At 42.7% G+C, this 21,012-nt stretch overlaps 1 protein-coding gene across 2 annotated transcripts in view; it reads left to right on the top strand.

The window, feature by feature from the left end:
- The window catches only part of CLYBL (citramalyl-CoA lyase), a 270,792-nt gene that overhangs the window by 155,905 nt on the left and 93,875 nt on the right, over positions 1 to 21,012 (top strand). For both annotated transcript variants that reach the window (XM_075918756.1, XM_075918755.1), the window contains exon 2: positions 2,531 to 2,720. In XM_075918756.1, coding sequence (XP_075774871.1) covers positions 2,531 to 2,720 — 190 coding nt within the window. The remainder of the gene's footprint in view (positions 1 to 2,530; positions 2,721 to 21,012) is intronic.

The raw sequence follows: 21,012 nt of genomic DNA, 5'->3' as shown, positions 1-21,012 counted from the left end.
AGCTATCTAGACTGATTGAATTATGCCTAGTGCGTGTTCCCCAGATGTAAACACGTTTGTAATAAATGCATAGATAATATTCCTAACTTCATATACAAAAAAATTATATATGCATACACAGGGCTCGCCAAGCTGCGGCGAGCCCCGCTCGCCAGCCGTGCTGTCTGGCGTTCTGCGCATGTGCAGATCGTTCTGCGTATGTGCAGATCGCCCGAACCTGGCTCTTCCCAGATGTAATCTACTTGCCCTGGGCAAGTAGATTACATAGATTGTCGAGCCCCTGGGTGTATGATGGACTCGGGGCACAAGGTTGGAGTGTGTGGGGGTGCAAGAGTATTATAGCAGAGGGGTAGTGATGTGGGGGTGTCGGAGTATGGATTGGGGTATAGGAGAGGCTCAGGCAGTGGGGTTGTGTGTATGATGTACTCAAGGCTTGGATGTGGGAGGGTGCAGGAGTGTTATGCTGCTGAGGCCAGATGGGGGTTGGGCCCCAATTGGTGGCTTGTTAGCTAGGCTTCATTTTTAAATAAAGTAAAATATGTCCAACACAAAATCAACATTATCTTTATTCATGGCAGGGGTGGGGACACAGGCATGGCATCAGCGGGTTCTTCTCAGGCAAGATGGCGGCCAGGTCTGCTTTTTGTTCCCCGCGCTGCTTTAAGGATCCCTGTCCCAGGCATGGCTTCCCACTGCTCCGTTGGCCAGATTCTGGGCAATGAAACAGCGGAAAAGGCCTCCAGACAGCGTGTCTGGTCCTCCAGCCAGGAGAGGGAGCGTATGCACAGATCTGGTTCTGGTTCTGGCGTCTTCCCCGATCGCACAGCGAGACTTGGGGCTTTCTCCACTCTCCTACCCCCTGCAGGAAGCCAGCTCTGTCTCCAATCTTGTGGGGGGCACAAGGCTGTATCGCGGGGGGAGCAATGCAAGGCTGTGCTTGAGCTGCGAGCCATATATGGTTGCTGACCCCTGCCCTAAGGCTTAGTGTTATGGATGTTCCTTGTGGTGTCCACTCAAGTTTACTAAGTCTTAAGCCTCTGAAAATTGCAGGTTGCATACAGTGAATAGATGTTTGTTATGGCTCTCAGTGTTTTGTTCTGAAGATGTCATCTGCTGTGACCATGTTTCACATAGAACTTATGTGCTAACAGGATTGCACATGCTCCTTCCTAGGCTGCAGTGCCTGAGTAGAGCTTTTCTTGCAATTCCATCAGGGGCCACAAGTGGGAGCAGAGAGAATGTCTCTATTATTTATTGTTTTGATTTAATTACTGTTGTGTTCTGGCTGCCTCCACTGATGGCGCCCAGGCAAAATGGAGAAGGAAAAATCAAACTAATTAGTGGAATAGGAGCAGGCTAAAGGGTGCACCCTGAGGGGGTTAGGATTGAGTAGAACTAGGACAGAGTAGGAGTGAGAAGCACAGAGTAAGAATAAAAGGAAGCAGCCTGGCTGGAGACACTCTAAAGCTGGGGTCTCCACCCTTTTTAAGCGCGAGATCACTTTTTGAATTTAAGTGCAAGCCAAGATCTACCTCAAATCCAAATATCCTTGCCCCACCTCCTTTGTGCTCCTTGCCCCTCTGAGACCCCACCCCTGCTCACTCCATCCTCCTTCCCTCCCTCATCCTCACTCACTTTCACCAGTCTGGGGCAGCAGGTTGGGGTGCAGACTCTGGTCTTGGATTAAGGGATTTGGAGTGCGAAAGTGGCTCTGAGCTGAGCTTGAGGCAGACAGTTGGGTTGCGGGAGGGGGTTCTAGGTGCAGGCTCTGGAAGTGTATTTGAATGCGTGGAGGCTCAGGGCTAAGGCAGGGGCTTGAGGCATAGAAGGCAGTTCACGACTTGGGTAGGGGTTCAGGATGTGAACTCCAGTTGGGCACTGCTTACCTCAGGTGGCTCCTGATGGTGTAGTGGGGCTAAGGCAGGATCACCCCTGCTCTAGCGCTGCACTACTCCCAAAAGAAGCCAGCAAACTTGCTGTATTCCTAGTCCTGTTGTACCCCCTCTCTGCTCTGTGGAGATAGGATACAGGGTGGGAAAAGGGGGCACCGTGACATTAGCTCCCTCCTCTCCTTCCCCTGCTATGCACAGCAAGCAAGCAGGAGACTCCTGGGGGAACAGCTCCAAGGCAAAGGGCCAGAGATATGCAGCAGTGGGAGGAGGAGCAGCTAGCACTTGATAGCCACGGGGACCAACCAGTTAGAATCACCTGTCAGAGGCTCCAAAATCTACCAGTAGATCCCGAACTACTGGTTGGTGATCACTGCTCTAAAAGATGGAGTAAAGGGGGCAGGTCACCCTAACTCCAGCATTTCCTAACTTTTGAATATTTTACTTTGCAACCTTAATGTTCTTTCAGTGTATTTTTTAATGTATTTCTTTGTAAGATCGGTTTCTCATGACATAGATTCTGGTTTCAGTAGCTGATGAGTTGTACCTCAGTAAGAATATCCTCTTCTAAAAAAACACATTAAATATTTTTTAAGTTGTAATCAGGAATGTAACTTAAATTCCTGTGTTTTTTTTTTCAGGAAAAGTTTCCCGCTATCAGCTGATATTCCTAAACTTGGTTTGCACTCCAAGCCTTCTCACAAGTATGTACCTAGGAGAGCTGTGCTATATGTACCTGCAGATGATGAAAGAAAAATAAAGAAAATTTCATCTCTAAATGTAGATTGTGCTGTACTGGACTGTGAAGATGGTGTGGCTCTGAACAGAAAGGTAATAAATAAATAAATGTGAGTGTCATGATGTCAGTGTTGATCAGAACATGTACAGGAAGACACTATTCTGGTTCTGGGGACTTTAAATGTTGGAGACAAAGACAGTGGGTTTAAGGCTTGCATTCACTTATCCTGAAATCAGTGCTCTGGAAATTAATCTCCCAGGGTTCAATTTAGTGGGTCTGATAAGGACCCACTAAATTGACTGCTGATGATGTCCCCATTGATCCAGTTACTCCACCAAGTTACAAGGAGTAAGGAAAGTCGATGGGGGAGCTGAGAAATTTTGTTGAGGGCAGGGGCAGCATGTGAAGCCTCCCTTCCTCTCCTCTCCCCACCCAAACCCAGAGTAGAGCCACGTGGTACATCCAGCCCACAAGCCTGGGACTGCAGCAGCCAGCCTGCCTCAGGTTCCTGGCAGAGCTGCTGGCTAGGAGCCATCTAGTTTAGCACCTCCTAGCCAGAGCCTGCCTCTAGCATCCCACCTGTCTCTCCTCTTCAACTCCCTGCCCCAGGCCACCATCCAAACCCTCTGTACCTCCTTCCCCCTTCTCCCAATCAGAACTCCCTCCCAGACCATGCACCCTCTCCAACACCCCTCCTCAAAGCCAGAATGCTCTCCTGCACCCATACCCCCTCCTGGACCCTGCGCTCCATTCCCCTACCCCAAGCCATCACTCCTCCCTCACCCAAACTCCCTCTCAGATCCCACACCCCCTCCTGCACCCTAGTCCCCCACCCCAAGCTTCCTTCTGCACCCAACCTCCATCCCAGACCCTACACCCCTTCCATAGAAGTGTGGCCCTTCACCACTTGCCAAAATCTTGGCATAGCCCCCCCATTAAAAAAGTGACCAGATGTAGCTTTTTATAGCTTTCCTCATGTTGAATATTTTTATCTTGTTATCTCATTCATGTCATCTCTAAGGCAAACAATACACAGTAACTAAAGTATCTCTACATAATTTTTTCTAAATCTCTGACTGTTTCTTATCTGAATATTTTAACATCAGATGCAGTTGATTCTGCTACCCAAGTCTGTTTATTCTCCTGTGATGGTATAAACATAAACTTTGAATTGATTGGGTTTGTAAACAATGTATTGTGTGTGTATGGCTAAATATTGTAGGATTCATCTCTGGAAATTGTGCAGAATACAGAACAAAGAACACTGAAAGACACAGTTGGTGAATTGTAGATGCTGTTAAAGTCTGTCTGCTGAAGTTAGACATTTTTAAATTAGCAGGTTCAGATAGCTTGTATCCAAGAGTTTTAAAAAAGCTGGCTGAGGACTGCTCTGGATGGTAGTGTTGATTTTCAACAAGCCTGTGAACATTGTGGAAATTCCAGAAGATTATAAGAAAGCTAATGTTGTGCCAGTATTTGAAAAGGATAAATATTATGATACAAGTAATTATAGTCCTGTCTTTTTATATACATCCTAGGCAAGATAGTGGAGCAGCTGATCTGAGACTCAATTAATAAAAAATTAAAGGAAGGTTATATAGTATAATGAATGTGAATCAGCATTAGCCTATAGAAAATAGATCAAAGTAACCAGATAACTTTAAAAAAATCAGATTGTAAAATTGGTTGATGATGATGGTAATAATTTTGATTGAATATACTTAGACTTTGGTTAGATGTTTGATTGGAACTTCAGTACATTTTATTGTTAAAAAACCAGAACAATCTAAAATCGACATGGACCATGTTAAATGGATTAAAAACTGGCTGTTCTCTGGTAGGTCTCAAAATGTTGTTTGCACTATTTCTGTAACTATGTTGGTCCTGGGATATATGAGAGTTCAGGTAGATCTTTCACTGGGTCAATTTCAGTTAGTGAAAGAGACAAGCTTTGAAGCTTCACAGAGCTCTTCAGTCTAGGAAAGGTAATTAGAGTCTCCCAGCTAAATGCAAAGTGAAACAGACTGTTAAACATATGGACTACATCTACACTGCAGGCTTTTTGCGCAAGAACAAATGTTCTTGCGGAAAAACATGTGGAGCGTCTACACTGCATGTGCGTTCTTGTGCAAGTAAATTTACAGTAAGGCGTCAGAACAGAAGGCTTCTTGCGCAAGAGTTATTCCTCTCCCCATGAGGAATAAGCCCTCTTGCTCAAGAGCTCTTCCACAAGAAGGCAGTGTGGACGGGCATCGGGGTTTCTTGTGCAAGAAGCCCCTATGGATAAAATGGCCATCAGAGCTTTCTTGCGCAAGAGAGCATCTACACTGCCATGGACGCTCTTGCGCAAAAGCACATGGCAGTGTGGACATGCTCTTGCGTAAGAACTTTTGTGCAAGAACTCTTGCGCAAAACAGTTCTTGCGCAAGAAGCCTGGAGTGTAGACATAGCCAAGGAGTTAATGCATATTGCAAGAAACCATTCAAAATGAAATGGCTAATTAATACCTCTGCAGTCATAGGGCAAAGGAGAGTTTGTCTGCAATGATACTTAAGAACGCTACAACAGCACATCTGGGTCATTCTTCTCCCACCTCTCTAGTTCTCTCATCACTTTAGTCTCCTCAAACTGGGACTCTTAAGTGTAGACATACCCTCTTACCCTGGGTCCTCAGAAGGAGATCTCTCCAGCTCTGATTTAGCAGGCTCCTCTAGAAGACACTGCCTGTGGGCTACTGTCATGTAATTTTGGGTCATCTTCCCCAGTTGCCAGCCCAGATCTCAAAACGGTGCTGGGCCATGCACATGTGCTTTGGGATCAGTTCCACCTTACACGGCTGAATATTATCAAATAAAGGTTTCCCCTTAATATCTTTTTGGTGAGATGTGAAGTTGTGCCTCTGACTAGAGTTGCTAGGACACCTTCTGAAATAATAAAGGTGCTACTTCTAATTGCTTTACTTAATTTCAGCTCAGACATGTACATTTGACTTGGTTACATTCAAGCGTTATTTTGCACTGACTCTCCTGAAACTGTTCTCTGTAGGATTGTATTGCTGCTGTTTTTCATATTACAGGTGAAAAAACAATCCCCTATGAGTTTGCAGGCATTTGTGGAAGTGCTTCAGGATCCTTTGGGGTGTACAGCCCTCTCTGTTAATAAGTGTTATTGTTGTCTCTGTCTAACCGCATACCAGTTAACCAATAACATGTACTAGCATTCAGAGTTACACTTTAACAATATCTTGGGCTGGATTGAGCCTCAAAGCTGCTCCCAGAAAGAGTCCCAGTCCCTTCTTACTCTGGAAGGGATTAGGTTATTTTACCTACTTTTGGAGTATTGTTACTTCTCCACCTTTCACCTGGCTATCTATGCTGGCTAGAGTGTTAAGGCTGGGGCAGAAGGCAAAGCATTTGCACATGGGAGGGCAGTTGTTGCTCTGCTGTGTCCTGAAAAAATCAATTCGTTCTTTTGAACTGTTTAAAAAATAGGATTAAAACCCCTCCTTTTCACTAACTGTTCCATTATGAGCAGTGTCTACAGCAGAAATAACTCTGGGTTTGTTACAATTAAGAGCAGATCAACCGCCTACATGCTGATTTATAGTCATTTCACCCATAGATATGCCTTCTACATCATTCTCAGAATCTGATCATGGGATCAGAATGAACAGCACACTGGAAAGACAGCAACCTTTCGATGCACTTTTGCCTAATCTGAGGCTCTCTGACTTTTTTCATTCCTTATCACTGATTAAAAGAGGCTCTTACATGTAGAGTAATACTGTGACTAAGTATAGTGTAGGAGATGAATTCATAAAATGGATCAATATGGCATATGAAAAAAATCCCTTACTAGATTATTAAAAGCTTTTGCAGCATCATAGAAAAAGCTTCAGTAGGTTTCCATAAATCTCTGGCTATTCCAAATATAATCAACAGCTTTTTCTGTTTTATGTATGATACTCTGTTTTTAATAAAGCCGGCTTAGTCAGTATTTATCAATGTGGCAGGTATTTCTCTAGGATCATAGTAAGAATTTTTTATAGTCACAGTTATGAGAGACATTGACAACTAGAGTGTTTTACAAGATCTTTGCTTTATTTATAATAAATTAGTGCACAGCTAATTGCCTTCCTATTACAGGGAAAAAGCTTGCTGACAAGTGTATAAGCAAATGATTAAATCTACACAAGCACTTGGGGGGTTATTTCTCTTCAAAAGATGTTCAAAATTAGAATGGGAATGCTGCTTTCCCAGGTGTCTTGCCATTATTAAAAGACTGAATAGCCTGAGAAATTTCTTCAGTAGGAATTGGAGGGTCCAAGAGTCCTTCTAGTTTAGTGTAGGGAGGTTGAACTGAAAGGAAAAGCTCTGCAAGATCTTTTTGATCTTTGAAGCATTCTGATGAATATAGATTTTTATAAAAGTTGTAAAGTGTTTTTATTCCCCTATTAATCCCTCCACAGTCCTAGAAAATCCACCTCTCCTGAATGGCAATCAAGTTTTTTGTTCGTATTGTTTTACAGTACAAGCCTTCATCTGATGATTCACGGTAGCTCTAGTAAAGTCACAATATTCAGCAATTTTCTTCTTAATGAGATCAATAAAACTTATCTTTTAGCAAAGAGACTCTGAATTGCCATTTATTGCTTTTCCTTCAGTTCAAATGTATCCAATTAAGTTTGACTTGGACATGATCTAATGTAACTGACAAAAGGGTATCTAGACATGGTTGAGGGAAAATATCTTGGCTTAAATTAACAAAAATTGCATGCTAGAATAGATTAATCAAACTGGGAAATCATTTTGTTTTGTTTTTTAACTTAGCTAATGTTCATATAGCCCTTCAAATATTCCAAGTACTGGCTCAGTCCCTGAGCCAGCAATACGCTGTGATAGAGTGCAGTGGTCTGCCCAGACACAGTACATTATAGGGGTGAAGCATGAACATCCAGAATTGTCAATTTGAAGTCAAGAGGAACCATGTGCATGCAGCACTTCCAAAAATGAGGCCCAAACAGTATACGTTGTACACTCCTACAAATAAAAAACAATAGCCATACTGTGGTGAGGCAAAAACACTGAAGTACACCGTCAAAACTATAATGAACAATACAATGTATTGTACAGGTTGGCTGGTGTCTAAATACAGCAAAAGCTCTGTGGCCATTCAATATGTTCATACCTACAGTTGCAATCCTTTCCGCATCTGCTGCTCCTCACTTTGCTCCTATCTTGCTCTGGCTCTGCTCTTAGGCTTATCCTGGTCTGTTCCTCACACCTTGCTCCTGACCATTCTCTGCCACCTCACATTGCTCCTAGTACTGGCTTCCTTACCCTGTCCCTGGTTCCTGGCTCCAAGAATGACTATTGGCATGTCTTCTGGTTCCTGATCCTGGCTCTGACCATTAGTTTATAGTTCCAGCTCTAACTCCTGGTATAGTTACTGCTTCCTGACTCCAGTCTTAACCCTTGATTTGATCTACTACCCAGTTCTTCCTCTGCCCACTAAGCATGACAGTCCACAACCTAATTTCTAAGAACCAATGAAGTTCTGGAGAGTTCTCAAGGAGAATCTTCTTCCAATGACAGATCGCTACTTAAATGATAGGACACAGTAATACTCTTTTGATCTCCATTATTGATGAGGTGGCCTGTAAGCACTCTCTGTTTATTATCTTCATTCTCATAGATCATCCTGGTTTATGGATGATCTTTGACAAATGAAATAAGATGAGAGACTGTTACACTCTTGAAGTGCTGTTGTCTTGGACCACATAGACTGAATTTGGTGGTTAGCACTCTGAAAAAAATCATATGTGCTATCGTATGTGCTTTGCAAGAGCTGTGGGGAAGTGTCCCCAGAATAATGGTATGGGAAAGAGCTGTTTCAAAGGCAGCTGGCTGGCAGTATGCCTGTATGAATTATTTTAGTGCCACTAGGGTTTTCTTGTATTGCTAATTATGTGTTAGGATTCCTAGAGCCTTGATTGGCATCTTTTATTATTTATATCAAAATAAATAAATATCAAAAGGTATAAACGCATGTTTCCCATTAAAGTGTATTGCTTATCAATTGAGATGTCCAGAGCCATTTAAGATATATATGAGTATGATATATTTGTTTTTATTGTTATTAAGTATGAACTTTTAGCTTATTCATTAATGTTTGTACAGTGCTTCAGAAATGTCAAGCACTGCGAAGGTATAATTATTTGCTCAATTATAAATGTATAGCTTTGGTACAGCACTCTTCATCTGTCTCTCTCTTTAAAAGTATTTGTGTTTGTTGACTTAGACCAATATTCACTGAAAATTTCTAAGCGTTTTTTCCTTTGTTTCAGAGGGAGATAGAAGATCTCTATAAAGATTTGTGTTTTGATTAGTCAGTTGCACTGGATTTACATAGCACAAGTTTAAATATTAAATTAAAGGCTTCTTTTAGTTCTATGTAACAGTCCACCAGAGATTGCTTCTAAGCACAATAGCACTCAACCTGCCATCATCCAATTTGTGTCTTTTGTCTTTCAGGGTACGTCTACACTACAGCGCTAGTTCGAACTAACTTAGTTCGAATTAGTTAATTCGAACTAAGCTAGTTCGAACTAACGCATCTAGAACTAAAAACTAGTTCGAACTAGCGTTTTGCTAGTTCGAACTAGTAAGTCCACATTGAGTGGACTCTGAACAGGGCTTAATGATGGCTGGAAGCAGTGCCGGCAGGGCATAAAAGGAGGACTTAGAGCATGGAGATACTGTCTCAGGCTAGCCGAGGGTTGCGCTTAAAGGGTCCCGACCCCCACCCCGGACACACAGTTCTAAGGGGTGCCCCGCTTGCAAAGAAGTTCTGGCTTGGAGTGCCCTGAGTGCCCACACTGGGCACATCACACCACTCGGCCATCAGCCCGGCTGCACTTGCCGCAGGCTGCCATCTGGGGAGAGGGAGTAATTGGGGGGCTGCAGGAGAGCTTCCACCCCCAGAAGCCCGCAGAGCCAGCCCAGTCCTCCCCATCGGGGGCTCGTACCCCATTCCTCCCTCACCTCCTTCCACTTGCCCTTCCCTAGCCCCCCTTCTTATTGATGTACAAAATAAAGATAACGTTTCTTCCAACATTGACTCTGTCTTTATTGAAAAAAACTGGGGGAGACTGGGAAAAGGAGGTGGGAGAGGGGAAGAGAAAGGCTGGGAGAGGGGAGGGCAACTAACATGATCAGGGGTTGGGAACAGGTCCCAGATGAAGAGAGGCTACAGAGACTGGGACTGTTCAGCTTAGAAAAGAGGAGACGGAGGGGGGACAGGATAGAGGTCTCTAAAAGCAGGGGTTGGGTGGAGAGGGTGCATTCAGAAAAGTTCTTCCTGAGTTCCCATAAAGAAGGACTAGAGGACACCAAAGGAAAGGAATGGGTAGCAGGCTTGAAACTAGTAAGAGAAAGTTGTTGTTGACAAAGCAAATAGTTAACCTGTGGAACTCCTTGCTGCAGGAGGCTGTGAAGGCTACAACTAGAACAGAGTTTAAAGGGAAGTGAGATCAAGTGATGGAGGTTGGGTCCATGGAGTCCTATTAGCCAGAGGGTAGGAGTGGTGTCCCTGCCCAAAGTTTGTGGAAGGCTGGAGAGGGATGGCACGAGACAAATGGCTTGGTCATTGTCTTCGGTCCATCCCCTCCAGGGTCCCTAGGGTTGGCCGCTGTCGGCAGACAGGCTACTGGGCTAGATGGACCTTTGGTCTGACCCAGTACGGCCATTGTAAGCTCAGGGCTCAGTGTCGGGGGTCTCAGTGGACCCCCTTGATTTTCATGCACACCTGGTCCTGGGTGGCCAGGCTGGCAGCTCTCCTGCCCTAGACGGCCACTTTTCTGTGCCTAGTGCGGAGATCGTGGACGAGGTCCACGATGTCCGCACTAGCCCAGGAAGGTGCCCGCCTCTTGCGGTCCAGGGCAAGCTCCCGGGAGCCGCCAGCCTGGTCCCGGCAAGAGGAGGTGGGCTGGGGGGCATCGGGTGGGTGGCTCTGTGCCGTGCCAGGTGCAGGGTCTGCTAGCTGGGTGCTGGCAGGCTTGCACCTGGCACGGGCACCGTAGCCAGCCCGTGCCCCTTTAAGGGGTCCGGGGCCGGGAGGGGGGCATAGAGTTTCCCTGGTGTTGGCCAGAGTGGCCACCAGGGAAACCTGGGGAGGGCTAGCCTCCCACTAGTTCGAACTAAAGGGCTACACAGCCCTTAGTTCGAACTAGCTAGTTCGAACTAGGCGTTAGTCCTCGTAAAATGAGGTTTACCTAGTTCGAACTAAGCGCTCCGCTAGTTCGATTCAAATTCGAACTAGCGGAGCGCTAGTGTAGCACCTATTAAAGTTAGTTCGAACTAACGTCCGTTAGTTCGAACTAACTTTCTAGTGTAGACATACCCTCAGACTATCTAAAAAAAATACAGAGATTCAACAACAAAGCTTGAAGAAAAACATAAAACCCTCTAGACAGCCCTTTAACATAGATAGTATTTCTGTAATCTGTTTCATAAAGCAATGTTTCTGATATCAATAACTCACAGAGATCATAAAAAATAACTTAGCTAGTTAGCTCTATGAGTGGCACAGAGCACCTTGTTATGAGATATAGTTGGGAGTTCATTTTTGTGTTTTGCTTTCTTGTTAATAGCATAGGTTGAAGCTTTCTAGTCCAGCACCCTAGAGACCTGATTAGTGCTAAACCAGAGAATTTTCTGTACCATGAGAAGGTAACCATGGCATGGGAGCTCCAATGCCAGGCCCCTGGTCACCTATCCCTCCACTTTTGTGCCCTGGCCCAGAGCTCCACAGCCACACCCAGCTGTGGTCCCGGCCTGGGGCAGTGAGGAGCACAGGCAACGTGGCCCCACCCACAATCAGCAGACATCCAGCTAACTAAAATCATGCTGAACCACAAATGTTACTGGACCAGAGAGTGCGCTGCACTAGAGAGGTTCAACCTCTAATATGTTGATGTACAGCAGTCATTAAGCTAGCCTTCATCTCCAGTTAACAGAAATCCACATTACTTCACTTGTCCAATATACCATATTACATATTTAAGACCTGATCCAGGAAATTTTTGCATGAGTAAGAAATACTGGATCTGCCCTGATAATATATATTATTATATGTCAGAATGAAAATCTTGCCTCCCTCTAAGGCAGCTTTATAGTCATCTTTGGTAGCAAATATATTTTGTGTGTAGAATTGCTTAGTCATATCTCTCTTTCGCTAAGTAAATTTCAAATGTGATTCTTTTTTAACTGTGCTGTTGATTCCTCAGGTGTTCTGTGACAGCAAGGAATTCTGGCTTTGAGCTGTATACAGAAAATTTGTCTTTAGAACTTGACAGCCCCAGTATTCCTAAACTGTTATGTATGTCTGTCAGTTCTCATTGCATTTATACTCTCGTGTTATGCCACTAGCTTTTCACTAAAACGTTTTAAATTAAACTCAATGATTGCACATGACAAACCATTCCCAAGATAGAGTAGAACCCCTCAGAAACCAGCCTTTTATTTCCATCTCCAACTAAGCCCACACTATGATATCTTCAATGTAGAGTGAAGTAACTTATCTCTCTTCAACAGAAGACAACACATTGGGTTACTTACTATTGCTTAAAGCTCTAGATCTCACATAAGCTAACAGAATTTTTCCCTGTCTGAATCATGAAAAGACCTTACACTAAACAACAGCTTATAAAGCAAAACAGACAATTGTGTTGAACAGACTGAATCTTAGGTGCCCAAAATAACTGTGTAGCTATAGCTAGTTTACTAGAACTAATGAATGCCCAGAAATATGCATATACTGCACATTAAAATACCAGTTTAAACTTAACTTTGCAAAATGGCATGTGTGCATCTGGTCTCTGTCTTACAACAAAAAGATACACCAAAGTCCATGCAGAGTAGGAGAGTGCTTCCTGAACATAGTGCTAAAACCACATGGCTGCTTAGAACTGAATTACAATACTAGTGCTGGCTCTAGAAACACAGAAATACCTAGAATGCTCCAACGTCAGCACTTGCTAAAAGATTTCAGTTCAGGCTAACTAAAGAAATGTTTTACAAGAAAACATCAAACATTCAAGTTTCTGTCCTGCTTTAAACTACTTTCGTGAGTTAAAAACAGAATAAACTAAACATTTTCAATCTACCACATTTTGACACCACTTTCAATACATTCATGCACACAATTGTTCTCCCACATGCATGTAGACACATGTTCAATGTATTTCTGTTCCCATGTAAAAGTGCGTGAATTTTCAAAATCCAGCAAGTTACAATGATAGGCTTTTATATTATTGGAACCCTGTCCTCGAAAACTGCCAGCATTTTCTTTTGGCTAGCAATACTACCCAGGAAAATTATAACCTGTCTGCCTTCCTGCTTATTGATAAACAAAGTGGCCAGCCTAGCAATGTAGCTTCAGGGGGTAATGAGTTAGTCTGTTACAGAAAAAACAACTAATGGTCTGGTAGCTTTATAGACTAATGAAACATGTAGATGGTATGAGGGGCTTTGCCCCCTTTGTGAAAGAATAAAGAGAACCCTACTGTTTTGTGTGTTTGACTGCAATTTACATCTTTAAAGAGGTTAGATTGCCCTGAAATACATGTAGATGGCATCATGAGCTTTGATACCATCTACATGTTTTGTTAGTTTTTAAAGTGCTACCAGACTATTTGTTGTTTTTTAAGTTTATCCTGAACAGACTAACTCGGCTACCCCTCTGATGCTTCTGAAATACATGTTCAACTTCTGAACAGATGGATCTACTCTGATATATTACATATTATCATATAAACTTTCTGTTTTTCTGTCCCCCTGCCAGAAAATATTACATTGCTATCAAATATTTGTCTGAAATGGAATAAATTATGCCTATATGTGTTTTTCCTACATTTACTATCACTGAAACACCAGAACACGGTGGCTGCGTCTAGACTGGCATGATTTTCCGCAAATGCTTTTAACGGAAAAGTTTTTCTGGTAAAAGCATTTTTCGAAAAGAGCGTCTAGATTAGCACGGATGCTTTTGCGCAAAAGCACTTTTTGCGGAAAAATGTCTGTGCCAATCTAGACGCAGTTTTGTACAAGAAAGCCCCGATCATCATTTTTGCCATCAGGGCTTTTTACCGCAAAACGGTTCTCAGTTGTCTACACTGGCCCTCTTGCACAAAAGCATTTGCACAAGAGGGCTTTTTCCCTAACGGGAGAGTCATTGTATTTGTGGAAGAACACCGACAATCTTACATTAGATTGTCAGTGTTCTTGTGCAAATTCAAAGCAGCCAGTTTAGACAGCTGGCAAGTTTTTTCATGCCAGTCTAGACGCAGCCCATGAGTTCTGTTAATGATAGTTCTAGACAGCTTCCCATTTGGGAGCAGCATAAGTATGATGATCGTGACTTCACATATTGGGAGTATTGTTTTGAAAAAGGAGGGAGTGGGAAAGCTTGCCTCATTCTCTGACCATACCTCTTTACAGGGTGGTATTAGATTGCCTCCAAACACCTATATTAGAGCACATGCCAAAACTGGGAAAACTTATTTGCATATATAGGGCATCCCCACTATAAGTCGCCCTGATATATACCCGTTCCACACTAAAGTCGTTGATGTGTGTAGGAACTGATGCGTTATAAGTCCTCCCATTCCCCGCTATAAATCATGCAAAACACTCTCCCAATATGCTTAAATGGAAGTCAGCTGCAGGAAGAAAATTCCCTGCTTTAAGTTGTTTCGCTGTAAGTCCAAGTTTTTTTGAATGTATCTTGGACTTTTAGGGAGGGTAGACTGTATTGGATTCCAAATATGATCATACATAAAGAGAACGATGTTCTACACGGGTATGTCTACACTGCACATTTATTTCAGAATAGCTGATTTCAAAATAGAGCATCTACACTACAGAGAAGCCTTGAAATTAGTCCGAGGCAGGCTTCCCTAATGTGGACACACTACCTTAATTTAGCGCCCCAGGAAGCACGAGGGAGTAATTACTTTGAATGGCTCTGGGGAGGAGCTATCTCAAAATAGCAGCAGTGGAGCTACTGCTATTTCAAAATAGCTATTTCAGAATAGGCATTATTCCTCATGGAATGAGGTTTACAGAAGTTGGAATAAGCTGCCCATTATTTCATATTTATTTTGAAAGAACAGAATTGCTGTGTAGATGCTCGCTTTGTTATTTCAGAATAATGGCTGTTATTCCGAAATAATGCTGCTGTGTAGACGCACCCCAGCTGTGCATTTTCTTTTAGCCTAAGCAGGTTAGATTACATTTTTAACTTTGGCGCCAATCAAAGTAGGCAATATTTTACTAGATGATGATTAGCAATTATTTTTAAATACATGAAATGTCAGTTGTTTTAATTGTATTTTCATTGTCAGAGGGAGAACTAATGCATGTAAACACGGATTAATCTATTTGAATAAACTTTCCGCATAATCCTTACAATATGTAAGCAACATTTGTTATGCCTCAGAGATAGCATACGATTGGACTCATGAGACCCCATTTATCTTGCTGAACAGTTTCCTTTATAACTTCAAAGGGAATTTTATATATTTATACTGGTAGCAGGGTGTTAAGTGTAGCTAGACAGAAATTGTACCTCAGCTATTTAGTTAATGCCAATAGGGATTAAATTAGATTTTATAGCTGTTAGTAGAAGTCTGTTTTGTAACTAACAAGTGGGTTTTTTAAATCCTGGAAAGCATAATCCTATTATAAAACTGGCAGCTGAATTAACATTATCTAGGAAGCAAGTCTTCACGGATTAACATTTTTGACATTAACAAAGAAAAACTAATGCTACAGGGATTTTAGATGCTTTTCCCAAATATAGGAAAAAGGGAATGTGAACAAATGATAGAGGAAAAATGAGAGAGGGAAATGGAATTACTAAATGAAATCCAGAAATGGCATTGTGCTGCTTGTAATATGAAGCAAATACAATGAATCTGAAAAGGCTCTGCAACTGCCACTTCATATGTTATCCTTGTGCATAAATTTGTGTGTCTTGTGTGTTAATTCAGAACTTTCTAATGTTAGTAAGAGGTGAAAACTTATCCTGTGACGTTCTTTGACACCTCTGTTCTCACTAGATGCATGGGGAGTTGAGGGCTCTCAGCACCCAACAGTAGAGTCCATCATCTAGAAATGTTGATTATGCTCTCATGGATTAGTTTGGAGAACAGCTGTAAAAAAGCCTATGTAAGTCTGTTTTAACCCTTTTGAGACAATCAAAGTTTCACTGCAATTTAAAATTTTGAAATATCTTATTCTATATATTAATAAATTGGAGACATAGGTTAGAGATAAACTACTACAATAATTAGTATCTATGTGTGTCAATTAAAAGCCTGTATCCTATAAAGTCTTAAAGTTAAAAGACCAAAATTTTCAGTGGCATTTATTAATATGCCTACAGTATGAAGTGTTATCCACAAATGCAGCAGAAATCTTGTGACAATGAAAATGATATTTTAAAAAGTAACTTACTAATTCTGTCTGCTATTTAATACTCACTAGTGCTGAATACACCTTATATTGAAAATATGGGAGTGATGGATGTTTTTGTTAAGCCATTGAGTATCCCAGTGTGAACTAGGTGTTTTCAGAAGCTTCAGCCTATTTAAGTTTTGTGCAGTCAAAATGATGTGTCTCCTCTCCTGACAAATTGAACATATACAAGTGCTCAATATACTAAGCATAACAATATGCTCTTGAAAAAAACTTTTCTTTAAATTATATTTTCAGAAGGCCTCCATTTTGTACATAGAAACCGTTTTTGTGTACATGTGTAAATAAGTCTTCAAAGTCATTGGGACAACTTTCTTGTTTAAAATTAGACATGTATTTAAATGTTTGCTGGACTGAGGCCCAAATACTTAGTTTCACAATTATCTACTAGGTCAGCGTACTAAGTTTTCATATACCCAAAATGAAGGTCTGATTTCAAAATTTGGTCCTATTTGTCTGGTATAAGCTGTACCACAAGAAGGATATGCTAACCTATGAAATACAGAAATGGTATAAACTTAGTAATTTGCCTAGTCTCAAACTCTTCTTTTAGAATGGATATTTGAAGGTTTTAGTCTCAGAGAATGAAACTTTGACTCCACTGAAGTCACTGGCAAAAACCCCTTTCACTTCATTTAGGCCAAGATATCATGCGTAGTGCATGTTATGTTCATCCAGTGATGACCTCTTACTTTTTTTTTTTTTATAATGGAGATTGCCTCTCTCCTAGAACTGGAAGGGACCTTGAAAGGTCATCGAGTCCAGTCCCCTGCCTTCACAGCAGGACCAAGTACCATCCCTGACAAAATTTTGCCCCAAATCTCTAAATGGCCTCCGCATTGAACTCACAACCCTGGGTTTAGCAGGCCAATGCTCAAACCACTGAGCTATCCCTCCCCTATACTGGAGGCCGTGATAGTCACCTGGCCGCTATAATGGTTCTGTCAAAAAGAACTGTGCTCCAACTCATCTTAGAAATGTTTTTCTCTTCTACATATTGAGAATTATTGCCCTCTGAAAGGATGTTATTAACAAAGGTGCTTTAAAATGTGCTAATGTTACTTATTGTCCTAGGTCTGTGAAGTGGGGAGCACCTCCTGAGAAATGAGAGATGAGGGCAGGGCTGCTGACAGGTTCTGCAGGCCCCTTAGCAAGATGTATGAGAGGAGCCAGCTCCACTCCCCCAGAAAGGATGGAGGCTCTAGTAGAAGGGGCAGGACCGAGGACAGTTAGCCCTCAGCACTGCACGAAATGCCACTCTGGTGCTCTCGTGGCAATTTAAGGGCCCAGGAGTCTGGCCACGACCACGGCTGCAATAGCAGCAGTGGCAGCTAGGAGTCCTGGATCCCTTTGAATTGCCAGGCCCTAGGCCAGTTTGGCCCCCCAACTGCTATCAGCAGGCCTGGAGGAAGGTATTCGTCCCCTGGCAAGATTAGTCCTTTCATTGGTGAAGTTGTATATTTCATGTCCCTGGCCCTGGCAATGCGTATTTTTGTTCCAGGCTTCATAAAACCACCCCTGTCCTTTAGATTATTAAGGTAACTACCAGCCCCTATAGCAGCTGAGTTTGTTTCTGATTGTGCTGTATGTGCTGGTTAGGAGTCAAATTTGGCCTCTAAGTTTGGATTGCATTTAAATATTGAGCTAGATCTTCCGCTGGTGTAAATTGGTTTAGCTCCGTTGATTTCAGTTGAGGTTATGGCCCAGTGTATCTAAGCAATTCACAACATTCCTTGCCTGTGAAAGAGTGGTTTCTGAGATCGGTGTATGATGCCTGATACTGAAAGTAAAGATTTCTCTTGATGAGACCACGGAAGAAAAAGATGTTTGTCTTGTCGGGGTACTTCTTCAGGGCCAGAATACGTATCAGAGACAGCAAACTAGTTTTAAACCCATTTTATCCCAAACTGGCGTATAACTGTATCACTGTTGAAGTAGAATGTCCCTCATCAGTAAGGATCTGGGAAGGGACAGAGACATAATGCAGCTGCTTCCAAGGACAAGTCAGGAGTTCATTGCTTGAGGTTTCTGTCAGAAGGAGTTGCCTGCATGCAGTGGCGGACTGAGAGTTAGTGAGGGCCTGTGCTCAGCTTCATTTTTGCGGCCAAGAAAAGGAACATTCACTCTTCCTGTCCCTCCCATTTTCATTCTTTTTTTTCATTCTCCTCCTATAAGTAATGAGAAGTAAATGAAAATAAACTGAGGTACCTTGACAGAATAGCCAGCCCCCTGGCCAAGGTGTGTGTGGGGGGGAGACAGGTCTGGGCCCCCAGAAGGGCAGGGCCTTGGGTGGAAGTGGTAGAGCTAGGGGCCCAGTGCAGGAGCAGAGGTGCCATAGGGGGCAGAAGAAGAAGACTGACAGAGCCCCCCCCATCCTGGGTTCTCCATCCCCTAGCTGCTCTTTCCCTCGCCAATAGGCAGCCAGTAGTGTTGCCAGATGGTTTCAACAAAAATACCGGACGCACTTGATATTCCATCACAATCTACATTACATCTTATTTAGAAAATACCGGGCATTTATATTTTCTCCGTTATATTTTCTCAATTTGTTTCCTGAACAGAAAGCTCAAATACTGGACTGTTCGGTTCAAAACCAGACACCTGGCAACCCTAGCAGCCACCACTCACCAGGTGGCAGCCTACAGCAGCACAACATTACAGGGGCTGATGGTCTCAGGAGGAGAGGGCAGCACAGCCACATGGCCAGCTGCTGGAGAGTAGCAGCACTTTCCCGCATCAAAGTGAGGCTTTTTCCTGCCAGTTGTTCAGCTTGTGGGCTCTCCATCCCCCAGCTGTGCTCCCCCGCCGTGCTGCGGTAGCTGCCCTTCCCACCCTGCGGCAAGCCTCTACTCACCAGGTGGTGGCAAGCAGCACGAACATGGGCTGGAAGGCACTGGGTGGCAGCTGGAGAGAAGCGCTGCTTTTCTGCTTCAGAGCGCCACTTTTCTCCATTGCCCCGTGCTCCTCTGCAGCCTTCCAGCCCGTGTTCTCACTGCTCCCTGTCTCCTGCTGGCCCTCCTGAGGCTGCAAGTGAGTCTCCCTGCTCCCCTGTCCCCTCCCCACAGCCCTCTCTGCAAAGGGACTGGCCCCCCACAGAGCATCTGCCCCCTGCGCAAAAGGGGGCAGTCCCAGACCTGGTGCTAGACTGCTTGGCCCTGGGAGCCCTGTGTCATTGGGAGGGCCAGTATATTTCATTGTAAATCCACCCTGCCTTCATGCTTCTTTTTGTAACCACTCCTGTTCAAGGGAACAGGACTCATGTACATATTGTAAATAAGCAAATTACTCTTAGAAAACACCAGACTGTTCATAATAAATTACCAAAAAGGAAAGTGTCCTGCAAGATCCCAAATTCTGAACCTACTCAACAAAGGGACAACAACAGTATATAGAAGACCAGTTAATGCTATATAACTTGATTATTTACAAGTAAGTGAAAAGGAGCATTTGTTGGGTCATTTTAGTTTTGCTCTGGTAATGTTTGGCTTCTGAACAGATTAACTAGGTTGTGTTATGAGAGTGGTAAAAGTGAAACATCCATTGTGAAATCATTAATCATGTATGTGTCTTCCACTCAGTTTATTTTCTCCCCAAACAAAACAAAACAAAAATGATAATTTGATGGACTTTCGGGAACTAATTTGGGTTAGAAATCAAAGGACCTGATTCTCGTACTGCCCCTTTAAACCACTCTTGCAGTGTAAAGGAACTTAAAGTGAGAGTAAAATGTTTAGGTTACTAATCTAATCTAGGGACCAGCTCCTCAGAAGGACATAAACAAGCCTAGCTCCACTCAAGTCAATGGGTTAGCTGGGATGGTACCATGGAAATGTACATTTGTCTTTGCTTAATGTTATACCACCTGTATTGCCAACTTATGGTACTTTAAAAAAAACTTCCTTTTTTATCTTGACAATTTACTGTATGTATTGCTCGTGTACTGCAAGAAGAAAAATTGTATGTTTTATTTACAGCTAATGCAGTTGTTTATCCACAATGTTGTCTTTTCTTTCTTACTATTTCTTTCTCTTTTATTTTATAATAGTCTTATACCATCCTAGTTAGCAAGCTTGATTCATGCCTCTTGACTTCACACTTCTGTCTTCAACAGTATGCAGTCATCAATGGTTATCTTAAAGTAGACATAACTTGTAGTTATTTTGTTGATTAAAGTATTAATCCTACAACATTTGTTGTGCTTTCCTTTCATATGAATTTCAGCCATTGCTGCCTATGCTTCCCCTCTGGTGCTATTCTCACCCCAATGTTCAAGTGTTCTTCCTTACAGTAGGAAAGTGTGGAAGTGGCACCACTATTTACCTTGCAAAGTACCGTTCAGCTTCTCTTAGGATGCGTTTACACAGCAGGGTTTAACTTGAAATAAGCTATGCAAATTGAGCTACATCAATTGTGTACCTTATTTTGAAATAATTTATTTCAAAATTGGGAATGTCTATAGAGCACTCTTCCTCCGACTTCCCTTACTCCTCGTACAAGGAGGGTTACAGGAGTCAGAATAAGAAGTGTTCCAGTTTGACAGCATTTCAACATTATTTTGAAATAACTGCCTGCTGTGTAGATGTGGACTATATTATTTCAAAATAACACTAATTATTTTGAAATAATGTTGCTGTGTAGACGTACCCTTAGTGTTGGCCTAAGACTTGTGCTGCCTTTGATCTGGTTATATCGGTAAAGGGGAGATTTTCAGAGGCACAGATGGGGATTTAGGCACTTAGGTTCCAGTGGCTTTCAGTAAGAGCTGATTGCCCAACTGCTCTTCCTTTTAGGGGGGAAAATCAACCCCTAAAATTAGTTACATTAATTCTTATTACAGAGTCTAAAA

Source organism: Pelodiscus sinensis, chromosome 1 (assembly GCF_049634645.1).
Source record: "Pelodiscus sinensis isolate JC-2024 chromosome 1, ASM4963464v1, whole genome shotgun sequence".
Taxonomy (NCBI): Eukaryota; Metazoa; Chordata; order Testudines; family Trionychidae; genus Pelodiscus; species Pelodiscus sinensis.
This window is presented reverse-complemented; position numbering and strand designations above follow the sequence as displayed.